Genomic DNA, 17,121 nt, shown 5'->3' on the forward strand with positions numbered 1-17,121 from the left:
TTCCAACAATTGTCTACAGATATATTATTTCACTTATAATTCACTGTATTACAATTCCAGTAGGTCAGACGTTTACATACACTAAGTTGACTGTGCCTTTAAACAGCTTGGAAAATTCCAGAAAATGATGACATGGCTTTAGAAGCTTCTGATAGGCTAATTGACATCATTTGAGTCAATTGGAGGTGTACCTGTGGATGTATTTCAAGGCCTACCTTCAAACTCAGTGCCTCTTTGCTTGACATCATGGGAAAATCAAAAGAAATCAGCCAAGACCACAGGGAAAAAATTGGGAAAAAGAGAAAAACCATCCCAACCGTGAAGCAACCGGGTGTGCTTTGCTGCAGGAGGGACTGGTGCACTTCACAAAATAAATGGCATCATGAGGAGGAAAATTACGTGGATATATTGAAGCGCCATCTCAAGACATCAGTCAGAAAGTTAAAGCTTGGTCGCAAATGGGTCTTCCAAATGGACAATTACCCCAACCATACTTCCAAAGTTGTGGCAAAATGGCTTAAGGACAACAAAATCAAGGTACTGGAGTGGCCATCACAACGCCCTGACATCAATCCAATAGAAAATGTGTGGACAGAACTGAAAAAGTGTGTGCGAGCAAGGAGGCCTACAAACCTGACTCAGTTACACCAGCTCTGTCAGGAGGAATGGGCCAAAATTCACCGAACTTACTGTGGGAAGCTTGTGGAAGGCTACCTGAAACATTTGACCCAAGTTAAACAATTTAAAGGCAATGCTACCAAATACTAATTGAGTGTATGTAAACTTCTGACCCACTGGGAATGTGATGACAGAAATCAAATCTGAAAGAAATCATTCTCTCTACTATTATTCTGACAATTCACATTCTAAAAAATAAAGTGGTGATCCTAACTGACCTTAGACAGGGAATTTTTACTCTGATTAAATATCAGGAATTGTGAAAAACTGAGTTTGAATATATTTGGCTACGGTATATGTAAACTTCCAACTTCAACTGTACATATACACACATCATCATCATCACGCACACATAACCCAACTCATAATGCTTAAAATTACAATAATGCTTAAATTAGTGTCATTCCTCAGTCCAATAACTGTACAGTAGTACTATTAAATCCTGTGCAAACTTCATCATCTAACAAAAACATAATTCAACCTCTCTCTGAGGGAAAAGGATAGTGCTGAGCATCCAAGAGAATCTACTGTCACTAAGATGTGTATATTTGAAGGGACTGAAACTGTTCTGATCTCTGACCCATGAGTCAGGGAAAATTAGAACAATGGCCCAGTCAGTCACAACAACCTCTCCGCCTCCACGGCAGCAACAGAAAACAGCAAAGACAGACCACACTGCAAACAGGCAATTAAACCATGGCAACACAAGGCAGCAGGAGATGTCTCAACAAAAACAAAAGATGCAGATCAAGGAGCTCAAATTCACACATCATCCATTGACTTTGGTGGAAGTTTCCTTTACCAGTCTTCTTGTGAGACCAAACACATACTGATATATACACACTACATATAGATAGAACCCCGCAGCTCGACCTCACCTCAGCATACCTAACAAGTTCTAATTACTATATGCCTGTTCATGCACTACACCCACCTTTGGCCTAGCACATAGCCAGACAAATCACAAGCCTGTTAAGATTAGCTTTAACAAACCAATGTACAAAAACAATAGAAGGAATGTTTGAGCTGGGAGTAACTTATTCTCAGTTTAACTGCATGTAGCCAGCAGCATACCACCATGCGCCAGCAGTAGCATGCCACCCTGCGCCAGCAGTAGCATGCCACCCTGCGCCAGCAGTAGCATGCCACCCTGCGCCAGCAGTAGCATGCCACCCTGCGCCAGCAGCAGCATGCCACCCTGCGCCAGCAGCAGCATGCCACCCTGCGCCAGCAGCAGCATGCCACCCTGCGCCAGCAGCAGCATGCCACCCTGCGCCAGCAGCAGCATGCCACCCTGCGCCAGCAGCAGCATGCCACCCTGCGCCAGCAGCAGCATGCCACCCTGCACCAGCAGCAGCATGCCACCCTGCACCAGCAGCATACCACCATGCGCCAGCAGCATACCACCCTGCGCCAGCAGTAGCATACCACCCTGCGCCAGCAGTAGCATACCACCCTGCGCCAGCAGTAGCATATCACCCTGCGCCAGCAGTAGCATACCACCCTGCGCCAGCAGCAGCATGCCACCCTGCACCAGCAGCATACCACCCTGCGCCAGCAGCATACCACCCTGCGCCAGCAGCATACCACCCTGCGCCAGTAGCATACCACCATGCGCCAGCAGCATACCACCCTGCGCCAGCAGTAGCATACCACCCTGCGCCAGCAGCATACCACCCTGCGCCAGTAGCATACCACCATGCGCCAGCAGCATACCACCCTGCGCCAGCAGTAGCATGCCACCCTGCGCCAGCAGCAGCATGCCACCCCGAGCCAGCAGCATGCCACCCTGCTCCAGCAGCATACCACCCTGCGCCAGCAGCATGCCACCCTGCGCCAGCAGCATGCCACCCTGCGCCAGCAGCATACCACCCTGCGCCAGCAGGAGCATACCACCCTGCGCCAGCAGGAGCATACCACCCTGCGCCAGCAGCATGCCACCCTGCACTAGCAGGAGCATACCACCCTGCGCCAGCAGGAGCATACCACCCTGCGCCAGCAGCATACCACCCTGCGCCAGCAGGAGCATACCACCCTGCGCCAGCAGGAGCATACCACCCTGCGCCAGCAGTAGCATACCACCCTGCGCCAGCAGTAGCATACCACCCTGCGCCAGCAGTAGCATACCACCCTGCGCCAGCAGTAGCATACCACCCTGCGCCAGCAGTAGCATACCACCCTGCGCCAGCAGGAGCATACCACCCTGCGCCAGCAGCATACCACCCTGCGCCAGCAGCATACCACCCTGCGCCAGCAGCATACCACCCTGCGCCAGCAGCATACCACCCTGCGCCAGCAGCAGCAGCATACCACCATGGCCAGCAGCAGCATACCACCCTGCGCCAGCAGCATACCACCATGGCCAGCAGCAGCAGCATACCACCATGGCCAGCAGCATACCACCCTGCGCCAGCAGCAGCATATCACCCTGCGCCAGCAGCATACCACCCTGTGCCAGCAGCATACCACAGCAGCATACCACCCTGCGCCAGCAGCATACCACCCTGCGCCAGCAGCATACCACCCTGCGCCAGCAGCATACCACAGCAGCATACCACAGCAGCATACCACCCTGCGCCAGCAGCATACCACAGCAGCATACCACCCTGCGCCAGCAGCATACCACAGCATCATACCACCCTGCGCCAGCAGCAGCATACCACAGCAGCATACCACCCTGCGCCAGCAGCATACCACAGCATCATACCACCCTGCGCCAGCAGCATACCACAGCAGCATACCACCCTGCGCCAGCAGCAGCATACCACAGCAGCATACCACCCTGCGCCAGCAGCAGCATACCACACTCTGCCAGCAGCAGCATACCACTGTTGGCTTGCTTCTGAAGCCAAGCAGAGTTAGTCCATGGATGGGAGACCAGACGCTGCTGGAAGTGGTGTTGGAGGGCCAGAAGGAGGCACTCTTTCCCCAGTGCAGTGATTGGGGACATTTCCCCTGTGTAGGGTGCTATATTTTGGATGGGACGTTAAATGGGTGTCCTGACTCTCTGTGTTCACTAAAGATCTCATGGCACTTATTGTAAGAGTAGGGGTGTTAACCCTGGTGTCCTGGCTAAATTCCCCAATCTAGCCCTCATACTGTCACCAGTTTACAATCGTCTCATTCCTCTCCCCTGTAACTATTTCCCAGGTCGTTGCTGTAAATGAGAATGTGTTCTCAGTCAACTTACCTGGTAAAATAAAAAAAATAGCCTATTTACGCCTAAAACACAATCTTCAAAATCCCACATGCAGATAGATTGAACAAAGTAAGTAACACCAACTCCATTGGCAGGGTTCATTGACAAGGTCCAGTCTACCTGAGCACACACAGATTGGTGTTAGTTAGTGCTCTGTTACTACAGGTACTGATCACCAAGGTACTGGTGCAGTTCTAATGCAGGCCACACTGGTACCTTCTTGCAGATGGCAAAGCGAGGAGCTCGCCGAGCACCAGGGGTGATGGGAAGGAAGTGGCCCCTATACTTAAACTGAGGAAGGAGCAGAGAGAGGGATAATGGAGGAGAGAGAAAATATGTAGAACTCGGACAGTAAAGAGATCAGAACGATGGTAAGACCAATGAGGAGAGGTGTCAGTCTTCATCCTGCCATTTGATTGGATAAACCTGGAGCTGTAAAGGTTGGGGTGGTGACTGTACCTCTGGTTCAGGGTCGTCATCATCAAAGTCATTGTATGTGGTGTGGTCTGGGTTGTTGGCTTTGTCCAGCAGCTCGATGGCCAGGGTTCGACTGAGAGGCTGTGACACAAATGGGTGCTGTGGACACAGGAAGAGGATGTGAGGTCACAGCCTACAGGATGGCCATTGCATTTCCACTTCTCTAAACTGGTAATCAATGATTGGCTGGTTAACATGTTTTCTTGACAGACACTGAAATCTAGTGTTTCCATTTAGACTGGGGGTACCTGTAATAGTTTCTCTGCTGTTGGCCTCTTCTTGGGATTTTTCGTCAGGGACAATTTGACAAAATGATGGAAATTATTTCCCCTTTCATAGGAGGAGACAGAACAAACAGATACATGTTAGAGCATTTATGATTGTAATATGAATTGAAAAATCAGGGGTTGGAACCTAAATTATTTTCTAATTGTTTCATTCTGAACAGAATCACAATTTTAGGGTTTATATTGTTCCTTTCTGGTCCTTTTGTAACCTGTGAAATCCAACAGTTTACATTTAGCTCATTAAATGACTTCACCAATCAGCGCACATAGAGCAGGCAAGCTGGTTGTTAACATGCGTTATGGACAGACAAGTGTAGTCTTTGGCGCAAGAAGCGGCTAAAATTTAGCAGGTGGGGAGAGAGCGAGAGAGGTTTGAGGAGGAGGCTTGAAGCACTGGGAATTAGAGATTGATATGGGAGTGAAAATGTATTCATATGTGGGCAATGCTTGTCCCGTAATTTTTTCCCCTGTACGGTCCTGATCCCGCAACAGTTCTATAACCCCAGAACTTTCCTGTCCCGTCCCGATAAAAATCACTCCCGTCCCGTGCTCATGTGGATGCACAATTAGGAAGTATTGAAAATAATTTCAGTCATGCAATATGCGACTGAGATGTGGTTGTCTTCCCTATTTCAGTTAAATGCACTGACTGTAGGCCTAAGTCTCTCTGGATAAGAGCATATTCTAAATGACCTAAATGTATATCGATTAAGGCTAGAGGATGAGGACAGAGACCCCAGCAGGATGGTCTGCACATAACAGCATCAGCATAAATCTGTAGCCTCCAGCTGAGCACTGCCCATATATGAACAGCGGCACTACTGCATAAGTCAGATTGGGGAGGGGCTACAGTAGCCTAAACATGCACATACATTGACAAAAATAGATTTTTTATTTCCCTCTTCACAGCAGAAGGCACGGGTTTAGTTAAATACACAAAGAATTGGGCTTGACGGTAAAGTGAGTAGAGCAGGTATACTGCTTGAGGCTGCTTGTCCCACTCTCCAGTTGATAGCCTATTTGTTTAAACAGCAGCATTTCTTACAAGACATGTATTACTGGATCAAGGTGCGAGATTGAGCCGACAGAAGGGGGAAATCTACAATTTATTTTGTATTTATTTTTTATTAAGTAAACTATATTAGGCCAAGCCAACAGAGTTGGTGTTTTTACAAAATGCTCCACAAATGACATATTTATGCCCAAAAAACTATTCCTGCACTGCCCGTTCCTGTAGACTGTTGATCCTGTCCTGTCCCGAACTTCACAGAACTTCACTCCTGACAGAATCCCGAAAGACCCTCCGGAGTCCTGTTCCTGTGTCAAACTCTACTTGGCATCTTCAGACATGCATTATCTGAATTAGAGTCACAGATTTATACATGTGGCTTCTATGGAGGAACTTGGAATGTCCTTTGAGCTAGCTAGCTAACAAGATTGTGTGTGCAGAGTGGCACCAGAATTAATAAAACATCTTGCCTTCTTGAAGTTTATAAATCCAACGTGAACCGTGATAACTAGGCCTATAGCAGGAACCCAGTTCCTGAAGAGCTACCCTGTAGGTTTTCAATCCAACTCCAGTTGTAACTAACCTGGTTCAGCTTATCAACCAGCTAATTATTAGAATCAGGTGTGATAGATTAGGGTTGGAGTGAAAACCTACAGGACAGTAGCTCTCCAGGAACAGGGTTGGAGAGCCCAGGCCTTTAATATCCTTAATGTCTAGCATTGAAAAAGTTCATTCATTCTTCTCTAGTTAATAAAGAAAATCTCTCTCCCTATCTTCTGAGTCACGATTGGAATGTCAGTACAGTAGCCTATGCTTCAGAGGGGGGAGGGGCTACAGTAGCCTATGCTTCGGAGAGGGGAGGGGCTACAGTAGCCTAAACATGCACATACACTGACAAACATTTTCAGCTTGCAGGCAGACACTGGAATATGTTTCTGAGTGACAGAGTGAGGACTTTGCATAGGCGCTTTGTTGCATTTTTTTGTGGGACTAGAAAAATGCCTGGAACGTAAAAGAACGTTCCCGTGTGTCTCAGTTGGTAGAGCATGGAGTTGTGGGTTCGATTCCCACGGGGGACCAGTACGGGGGGGAAAAAAGCATGAAAATGTATGCATGCACTACGATAAGTTGCTATGGATAAGAGCTTCTGCTAAATAACTAAAATGTAAATTAACCAGTTCCCAGCATTTGAAATAATGGTTCCATTCCAGTACTGATCACTTTCGTTCCGTTCCTTGAACATTTTTGTTCTTTTCCGGTTTTCGGTTCTGTTCCCTGAACAGTTTCCAATCCCTGCTATTCACAGAGGAGAACATGAACCCTTACCACTTCCCTTTGTCTTTCAATTTGGGCGGCTGGAAATTACTCTTTGTCATCAAGAAAAGGGCCCTGGAAAGTAAGAAAATAGACTTGGTTGGTAGAACAAAAAGTACAAGAAATATCCAGCATCACATCACATTGTCAAGGCTTCATTCACACATCCCCCAGCACACATACTACCTCATGGGGTGCAGGTCAAACATAGGAGGCTGCAGCTCGGCCAGCTCAATGGCAGTGATGCCCACGGCCCAGATATCACACAGCTGGTTGTAGCCTCCCTTCCTCTCCACTGCTGCCACCTCTGGAGCCATCCTGAGAGGAGGGAGAGGAAAAAAATAGGGATCAAAAAATAAAAGAGTACTTAACATCAGTCATGTTAAGTGGAGTCATGTTAAATGATTGTGAGTCAATAATTCCAGCCATAACACTAATCATAACACTGTCCAGAGCAATATGAATGGCCTGTCACACCCTAAGATCAATAAGTAAATTAACCACACCATCATGTCAGAGCCCACCCAGTGTGACACCAAGGGGAGGGACCAGGGGTGAAGCTCACCAGTATGGAGTTCCAATGAAGGACTTCCTCTTAGCCAGCGTGGCAGTGATCTGTGCTGATACACCAAAGTCAGCTAAGGAGAAAGAGGGGAAATTGAGAGAAAATTAGCAAAAGATAAGAGGTATTGTGAGATCTTATTCTAATACAGTAGGTAACTTAGGCTGTGTTTAGACAGGCTCTAGCCAGATCTGATTTGAAAAGATCTGATGTGATTGGCCAAAAGACCAATTAGTGGCAAAAAAATATCTGAATTGGGCTGCCTGTGTGAACGCAGCCTAAGTAGTCAAGGTGAGGCTTTGGGAACTGATATCTGGTTGAAGGGAAAGCAATGGTTTTCAAAGACCTTACCTAATTTCACATAGCCGTTGTCTGTCAATAGAATATTTGCTCCCTATGAGAAAAAGTTATAGGGTCAGGCAACAAATAACCACACCAAACAAGGTTTGAAAGTCAATCGTCTCTACTTGAAAGCACGCTTATTGCCATCATTGACATGGCATTACCTTAATGTCTCTGTGCATTTTGCCTTTGTTGTGGAGATAGTACAAACCCTGGAAGGAAGGGAGAAAACAACATATCACTAATTCTTAGTCAATCTGACCCGTAGATTCACACGTCAGCAGGGGAACAAAAGGTACCTGGAGGGTTTCCCGTGACATATACGCAATCTGAGACTCGGACAGAGGCCCAGTCACTGGACAGGAGGGAGGAAGAGGGCAGAGTTTAAGAGCAAGGCAAAGTATCTGAAGCATTTCATACACACGTTTGAGATCAACACCAGATGTTTGACTTACGAGTGCTATTTACTGTGCTGGCTGGCTGGCTATGACAGCTTAAGTGGGAGAGTGGAAAGAGTGTGGATATTGATTGTAACAAGCTTTCATCTATTGTGCTTTATGGTCTGTTTTTAGATGAAAACACAGCTATTCTATTAGGGTGACTGTGAGCATGGGTGAATGCATAGGTCACCACAGTGTGAGTGACTTTGTGAATGTGGGAACGGGTGTGTGCTTGAAGAGACTATGTGCGCACGTGTGTGTGTGTGTGTGTGTGTGTACTACCATGATAAATATCCTGCAGAGATCCTCCTCCGCAGTACTCCATGCTGATCCATAATTTATCTCTCCTGAAGGAGAAGGGACAGACCACAAGATAGCAAGACTGATGCTGTGGGTCGTGCTGTCCCAATCAGACAAGTCTCGATTAGACCAAAGACGGACATTTTAGCTGTACTTTAAATTTTGCCCCATCCAAAACGACAATATAGTCAATATCATGCCTGAAATAGCTGTATCATTTGAGGCCAACTTCAGAGAGTTGTAATACTGTCTATCCATACCGGATCTATCAGTATGCCAGTCTTACCGGAGATAGCTGCCGAAGTAGGCCACGATGTTGGAGTGTTTGCAGTCCTTCATCACAATGATCTCCTGCTGCACCACCTCAAAGTCCTCACCTGTTAATCAAACAGTCAGTCATCCGATCAGTTACATGTTTAGGCCACAAAGCATTAGCCTGGTGGCTAGATCATGTTCAGGCCATAAAGCACTAGCCTGGTAGCTAGATCATGTTTAGGCCATAAAGCACTAGCCTGGTGGCTAGATCATGTTCAGGCCATAAAGCACTAGCCCGGTAGCTAGATCATGTTTAGGCCATAAAGCACTAGCCCGGTAGCTAGATCATGTTTAGGCCATAAAGCACTAGCCCAGTGGCTAGATCATGGTTAGGCCATAAAGCACTAGCCCAGTGGCTAGATCATGGTTAGGCCATAAAGCACTAGCCCGGTAGCTAGATCATGTTTAGGCCATAAAGCACTAGCCCGGTGTCTAGATCATGTTTAGGCCATAAAGCACTAGCCCGGTGGCTAGATCATGGTTAGGCCATAAAGCACTAGCCCGGTGTCCTAGATCATGTTTAGGCCATAAAGCACTAGCCCGGTGTCCTAGATCATGTTTAGGCCATAAAGCACTAGCCCGGTGTCCTAGATCATGGTTAGGCCATAAAGCACTAGCTCGGTGGCTAGATCATGGTTAGGCCATAAAGCACTAGCCCGGTGGCTAGATCTGTTTGTGCTTTAGCCACATCCACGTGACATGTTGTTGTCATGCCATACAACGATAGAGAAGTTAGCTTAAGCATAAACAGACACGGCTACCAGGCCAATACAGCAAAGCATTTGTCGCAAGACACAGACACCAAGACATGAAATCTTTTCAAATTCAAGCAGATGGTAACCATGATAGAACTTGTTTTGATCATCATTAGGCTGTGCGCAAGTGGAGGCTGAACAGGAAATATATTGATGCAGAAATTGAAAGCAGCGCTAACTGCATCAAATCCAGCTATTTTAGAACACCTTCAAACACTGGGACGTGTCTGAAAGAGCCCAGGCTTATATGAAATGACAGCACACCTCAGCATGGATAAAATAGCTAAAAAGACAATCATTTCAGTGGCGTGCCAGCTTAAAAATATATCTTATTCAAATGTAAAAGTGACTGTTTCAGTTGCTTCATCTATACTGTAAAAGTGAAATCAGTGAGACACTTGCATCCATCCACACTCAGAACAATCTCTGACAGATTGCTTTTGACAACATTAAGAATGGCTGTGGGTGAATATTGTAGAGTTGGCTTCTGCATACATAGGCTTACATAGTCCATGGATCAAGATGACCTTTGCACCCTTCGAGCTCTGACACCGAGGTGAAGGTCTACCGTCTGATGGATACCCTGGCTGTGGCTTTCAGGTTTTATCTGGGTGTCGAGCCCCTCAGATATGTGACTGTCGAAGCAAATTAGTGCCCTTCCTGACCCATACCGCGAAAGCAAATCTCTGTTACTATGGTAATGAGTCTGACCCAAGGCCCCGGCAGCCCCTGGCAGCTATATTGACAGGAAGTGTAGAAACACAGTGGACAAAAAGCATACAGCTGCAATCGTTCATGTAAGCCTTAAAAACAAGTTATGCATAAAGGTTAATCCCTTTCCAGTCACTAAAACCTGCTATGAATTCATGTGGGTCAATGGCCAAATTATTCATCCTCGCACAACTACCTATATCCTGCTAGCGCCCTGAGCAGGGAAGTGCAGGGAAGTGCTATCACTGTCACTGGGACATGGTAGGCTAGGCTATATCATCCAGCTACACCGGTGTTTACACCTGAACGCTGTAGCTTGATTCTGCGTCAAAGATGGCCCTGATGGGTGACTGTTCTCCTCACGCAGTGGCGTGTATTCATGGATGCCAAGGGAAGTCAGGGTTCCCCCCAAAAAAATTGACCAAAAAGAAATAACCAAAAATTAATCTCGTCTCAGTGTTTCATAATTTTCCTTCAATTCGCAAGAGGCTGAATTGTATCTCACAGGAGAAAGCAGCCGAACGGGCGAAACCGCACCCGTCTCCTTACATGTAGACCATCTACATCTGCATTCGGAAAGTATTCAGACCCCTACACTTTTTCCACATTGTGTTACGTTACAGGCTTATTCTAAAATATATAAAATTGTGTTTTTTCCTCATAAATCTAGACAATAACCCATAAAGAAATAAAAAATGTTTTTATTTTGTGCAAATTTATAAAGAATACAAAACTGAAATATTACATTTACATAAGTATTCAGACCCTTTACCCAGTACTTCTTTAAAGCACGTTTGGCAGCGATTACAGCCTCGAGTCGTCTTGGGTATGACGCTACAAGCTTGGCACACCTGTATTTGGGGAGTTTCTCCCATTCTTCTCTGCAGATCCTCTCCAGCTCTGTCAGCTTGGATGGGGAGTGTCGCAGCACAGCTATTGTCAGGTCTCTCCAGCGATCGGGTTCAAGTCCTGGCTCTGGCAGGGCCACTCAAGTACATTGAAACTTATCCCGAAGCCACGCCTGCATTGTCTTGGCTGTGTGCTTAAGGTCATTGCCCAGTCTGAATCTTGGTTTCATGAGACCAGAGAATCTTGTTTCTCATGGTCTGAGAGTCCTTTTGGTGCCTTTTAGCAAACTCATGTGCCTTTTACGGAGTGGCTTCTGTCTGGCCACTCTACCATAAAGGCCTGATTGGTGGAGTGCTGCAGGGAAGGTTCTCCCATAACCACAGAGGAACTCTGACCAAGGCCCTTCTCCCTCGATTGCTTAGTTTGGCCGATTGGCCAGCTCTAGGAATTTAAGAATGATGGAGGCCACTGTGTTCTTGCAGACCTGTGTTCCCACTGTGTTCCCACTGGCCACTGTGTTCTTCCCTTCCCCAGAAGGGTACCAAAACATAATCCTGACCCAGGGGTCTACGGACAATTCCTTCAACCTCATGGATTGGTTTTTGCTCTGACATGCACAGTCAACTGTGGGACCTTATAAAGACAGGTGTGTGTCTCTTCAAATCATGTTCAATCATTTGAATTTACCACAGGTAGAGGATCAATGGAAACAGGGTGCACCTGGGCTCAACTTCGAGTCTCATAGCAACGGGTCTGAAAACTTATGTAAATCTGTTTTTTATACATTGGCAAACATTTCTAAAAACCTGTTAATGCTTTGTCATTATGGGGTAGTGTGTGTAGATTGATGAGGGAAAAAAAAAATCTATACATTTTAGAATAAGGCTGTAACGTAATAAAATGTGGAAAAGGTGAAGGGGTCTGAATACTTTCCGAATGCACTGTGTCTGTATGACACTGACCTCCCTTGACAAAAAAAAGTATTAACTTCTTGTGGATCAGTGGGACACTACCGTTTCGACAATTTCCGGTGAGCGCCAACATCAAATTAAATTGCGATAAATATTAAACTTTCATGAAATCACAAGTGCAATACATCAAAATAAAGCTTAGCTTGTTGTTAATCCAGACGCTGTTTCAGATTTCAAAAGGGGTTTACGGCGAAAGCAAACCATGCGATCATCTGAGGACAGCGCCCAGCACACAAATGCATAACAAATAATTTTCAACCAGGGAGTTGCGACACGAAAGTCAGAAATAGCTATATAATGTATGCCTTACCTTTGAAGATCGTCTTCTGTTGGCACTCCAATAGGTCCCAGTTACATTACACATGCTCATTTTGGTCGATCAAGTCCTTCTTTATATCCATAAAAACTCAGTTTAGCTGGCGCGCTTCATTCAATAATCCACTCAGTTTCCCTCCTTCAAAATGCATACAAAATGAATCCCAAACGCTACCAGTAAACTTATCCAAACAAGTCAATCAATGTTTATAATCAAACATTAGATACCCTAATACGCAAATAAATGCTCAAATTTAAGCCAAAAAATCGTTATTGTCTTTACCGGAGAAAAATACCAAAGAACGCGCTTTCATTCACGAGCTTGAAAACACTACAGCCAAAATGGGAGCCACCTAGAAAAACTACAATTTCTGGCAAATGTGTCTAAAAACCAGCCTGAAAAACTCTTTCTTAAGAATGTTAACATCTAGTGGAGGCCCTAGGAACTGCAATCGGGCACGATTTCGCCCTATTATCAAAGTGCCAGCCATTGAAATCAGTGGTAGGGTGAAAAAAAGTTTTGGGGGATGGTTTGTCCTCTGGGTTTCGCCTGCCATTTCAGTTCTGTTATACTTACAGACATTATTTTAACAGTTGTAGAAACTTTAGAGTGTTTTCTATCCAAATCTACCAATTATATGCATATCCTAGCTTCTGGGCCTGAGTAGCAGGCAGTTTACTATGGGCACGCTTTTCATCCAGACGTCAAAATACCGCCCCCTACCCCAAATAAGTAAAAAAAAAAAAAAAAAATGGCAATCAGTGTTGATAAACTGAGCGAGCTCAACTGTGAATGGTCTTGGTGCACCAAAAAAATACATTTCAAAGGAAGCCAGCTTGGATTTGGCATCCCTCCTATCAAATCCCATTGAGAGCATACGTCATTGACAGAAAAACTGGAATTGTTGCATCTTGTTGTGTTGTTGTCTTCCTAGCCAGCTAGCTAAAATTGTCCCTTTCCTAATTAGCCATGGATGGAGATAGGGATTTGGACTTGTGGTTTTACTTAATTCTCCATACTGGCCAATGAATATAATGGAGATTCTGCTCCTACCATTGATTCATACGTTGTTGTGGCCCTGGCCTGAGAGGATGGAAGTTCAATATGTAGCTAGAAGTAGAAGGCTAATACTAACTAGGTAACATTGCCCATGAATGGAAGTTAGGCTAACATGCAAGAATTTTAGCCACGTAGCCTAGAATAACAACAACTAAAAGTGGGTACTGTATGACAAAGTCATAGACTGTTTCGTCAATATGAAAGAGAGGCGGACGGCATTGGAGTTTCTCTACAAGTAGGGTGAGTTAACATGTTTTTCTACTTGCACTAACAACACACAGAGACATCTTTAGCTTACGTTGATTGGACTAACTTGTTTTTGGTATCTTATAGTTGTCACTAAATAAGAGTAAGCAGAGTTGATTTGATGATGTTGAAATGTTGAAGTGTAAATGGTGCTACAATAGTGGAGGCAGCTCCTGTTATCTTTGTGACTTGCGGTAACTCTCTGTGGTTCTAAATCAATAGTTGTTTAGTGATGGAAACATTCACTTGTTTGACCATGCTGTAGGTAAAGTAACTGTCTGTTACTGTACATGAAATATGTTTTGTGGACTTCACTGGACAGAGGTTGCTATCTGGTTTTGTGATAAAACAAAGGTGTGGTTGAATTTATTCTGCCACTGTGTCTTCTTATTGTCTCTGCCTTTAGGTCTATATAGGCATATGGACTAACACAAGGTCGCAAGGCATATGGACTAACACGTTACAGAGCAAACAAAGCAATTATCACAACACATGGGATGTAATTTGGCTTTGGGGGGAGGGGGCTTTGTTTCCCCCGCTACGGTCCTGACGTCACCTCTCAAGGATAACGAATGGCAACACAAAAGGGAAAATAAGGGCAAATCATAGGCTACTAGTCAGAGGCAAAGGAAGGATTGTGGGCCGAATCCTGAATGACATCCAAGCGCAGTTTACAAACTTTTGCTTCAATCAGAATTTGTGTCAATAAGGTGAAAATTGTGAGTTGCGTACGGAGAACTCTTAGGACTCAACCCTGGGAGACGTCAGCTAAATCTGAAGATGAAGTAAACACAGTGCTGTGTTTTAAGGCTTCCATTGTTGTCCTTTAGTGCCTGCTGAAAAAGACTGGCACACCGGTGCAATGGCTTATCAAATCAAGCTCAAGGTTTTTGCCTCTGAAATCCAGACCCAGCCGTTCAGATGCTCACACTGCATAAATCAACCAATCAGTGAAGACTGAGCCAAATCCCTCACTGATGCTTAGTAGTGCAAAACACCTTGTTCTGGCATACATTCACTACTAGAGCATACCATTCACTATGTAAACCCATAAACCCTGACGCTACAGTGCCTTTGGAAAGTACTCAGACCCCTTGACTATTTTTCACATTTTGTGGTATATGGTCTGATATACCACGGCTGTCAGCCAATCAGCATTCAGGGCTCGAACCACCCGGCTTATAATCCATAGTAGCCTATTCACTGTAAGGATTCAAATAGATCTTTATCACACACACACACACGTGTGTTTGTTATTCAATGACCCAGGCTTTAAGACAGTCAATCCTGACATGTTCTGATGGGTGTGCCAGTCCAAACTGCGAAACATATCATTTCCTGATGGTTGCATAGGGACTGTATTGTGTTTCATTAGTCTGATTCCATTAGCAGTTTGATTGCAGAATGCTGCTGCTGGTAGTAGTAATACAGGGTAATACAGGTCCTGCCTCCTGACGAAGTAGTCAAAACAAAAAGTCTAACTTTCTTCTAAATAAAAAGTTGTGGTAGCAGCGTTTGTTGGATCATGGAGCATGTAAGGAGTTGCATTTGTAGGGTGGATGTGAAAAACACCCCATTTCATCTGCTTATTCCAGCTTACTGTTTGAGAACTGTCTGAAGTCAAAGCTAAAATACCTTTTCTCAAAGCCAAGCAACTCAGTTGTCAACAGAAGGAAAGTTTGAGGAAAACCTTGAAGCATGTAAGCAAAAGCACAAGTCTGAAGCATGACATTTCCATATCTCCTAAAGCCAGACTCCATAAGCGTGTCCTGTAGTCATCACTTTGTGTATAGATCTCAAAGCCGGGGAATAACACATACAAGAGGGTAGCGCGCACGCACACACACACACACACACACACACACATACATACACACACCCCACCTACTTAGAAGCACAGACATTTGAAAACACACACACCACACACACACACACACCCCACCTACTTAGAAGCACAGACATTTGAAAACACACACACACACACACACACACGCACAAGCAATAGGGAACAGAGACAATGGAAAGAATGTGATAAGTACAGGGCTTCGAACACACTTAAGAGAAATCTAAAAATAAAGTGCTTGTTGGAGTGAACAATAACACATTCCTCTGACTGTGGCCACTACATTTCCATGGAGCGTGCGTCCACATTGGCCTTTCTATAGGACAATCAGCCTGACAGCTAGCCTAGCGACACAACACACAGAGAGAGAGAAAAATAACAAACCCCAGATAATCGTTCCCCTCTGTTAATGTTAATACATTAACAACATTGTGAATGTGTGTAAGAGAAAGCAAAAAAGAGGGATCATCTCCTCCCGTTATGTTATAGGTGCTATTGAAAACTGCTGGCTGTCAGCTCTTTTACCCACATTTAGGTTATGGCTCTAGGTTTTCCCACGTGGCAAGACAACTACACATGCTGCACAACAATACAGTCAGCAGTGAGATATCCTCCGACCGTTTGAGGGCAGGTGAGCGGGAGTTTCCATACAGGTTTTAAAGGGAGAGGTGAGCATTTTACATGCAAGTCATTTAGCAGACTTATAGTTGGTGCATTCATCTTAAGATAGCTAGGTGAGACAACCACGTTTCACAGCCATAGTAAGTACACTTTTCCTCAAAGTCGCTTACAGCAAAGTCAGAGCTAATAACCCATGTGGTGGTCAGACAGGCTGCACAAACTGTATGAAACAGCACAGACTGCTAGGGCGGCAGGTAGCCTAGCGGTAAGAGTGTTGGGCCAGTACCCAGAAGGGCGCCGGTTTGAATCCCTGAGCCGACAAGGTGAAAAATCTGCCGAGGTGCCCTTGAGCAAGGCACTTAACCCCAATTGCTCCTGTAAGTCTGCTAAATGAATAATATGTCAAGTTAAAATATCTCAGATGGGAAGCAATGATGCAATGTGGGGAAGGGAAAACTGGTGTGCATGCGGCTTTAGCATATTCAACACTTCCCCAATGCATTCTGCAGGCCTGAGACGTTTTCACTCGCTACTTTCTAAACTACTGGCTCAAATTATACAAAAACTGTGCTACATCACTTTAAATATATAAAGAAATATGAAGGGTTGGAACACAACCAATGTATGATAGGTACCAGATAAGACATTGGGAAGCATTCCATTTCTTCCCACATTGCTTTAATTGGCATTGAAATGAATTTGTAAAATGCTGAAACATGGGGAATGGTCTGTTCATTTCGGACATGGCCATCTTTCTTGTCTCCGTCTTTACAATTTAACAGTCTAATGAACAGCTTTTATGCTTTTCTCTCTCATCAGTCAGGATT

At 45.1% G+C, this 17,121-nt stretch overlaps 1 protein-coding gene across 6 annotated transcripts in view; it reads right to left on the bottom strand.

The window, feature by feature from the left end:
- Positions 1–17,121, bottom strand: part of LOC109890041 (mitogen-activated protein kinase kinase kinase kinase 3-like) — an 81,805-nt gene that overhangs the window by 31,102 nt on the left and 33,582 nt on the right. For all 6 annotated transcript variants that reach the window (XM_031823725.1, XM_031823722.1, XM_031823720.1 and 3 more), the window contains exons 3-12: positions 8,895–8,985; positions 8,591–8,655; positions 8,168–8,223; positions 8,033–8,080; positions 7,878–7,920; positions 7,530–7,602; positions 7,151–7,282; positions 6,977–7,039; positions 4,603–4,684; positions 4,337–4,453 (exon numbers count right to left, since the gene is read on the bottom strand). In XM_031823725.1, the coding sequence (XP_031679585.1) occupies positions 4,337–4,453; positions 4,603–4,684; positions 6,977–7,039; positions 7,151–7,282; positions 7,530–7,602; positions 7,878–7,920; positions 8,033–8,080; positions 8,168–8,223; positions 8,591–8,655; positions 8,895–8,985 (770 nt within the window). The remainder of the gene's footprint in view (positions 1–4,336; positions 4,454–4,602; positions 4,685–6,976; positions 7,040–7,150; positions 7,283–7,529; positions 7,603–7,877; positions 7,921–8,032; positions 8,081–8,167; positions 8,224–8,590; positions 8,656–8,894; positions 8,986–17,121) is intronic.

This window comes from Oncorhynchus kisutch, linkage group LG4 (genome assembly GCF_002021735.2).
Source record: "Oncorhynchus kisutch isolate 150728-3 linkage group LG4, Okis_V2, whole genome shotgun sequence".
NCBI classification, from domain to species: Eukaryota; Metazoa; Chordata; class Actinopteri; order Salmoniformes; family Salmonidae; genus Oncorhynchus; species Oncorhynchus kisutch.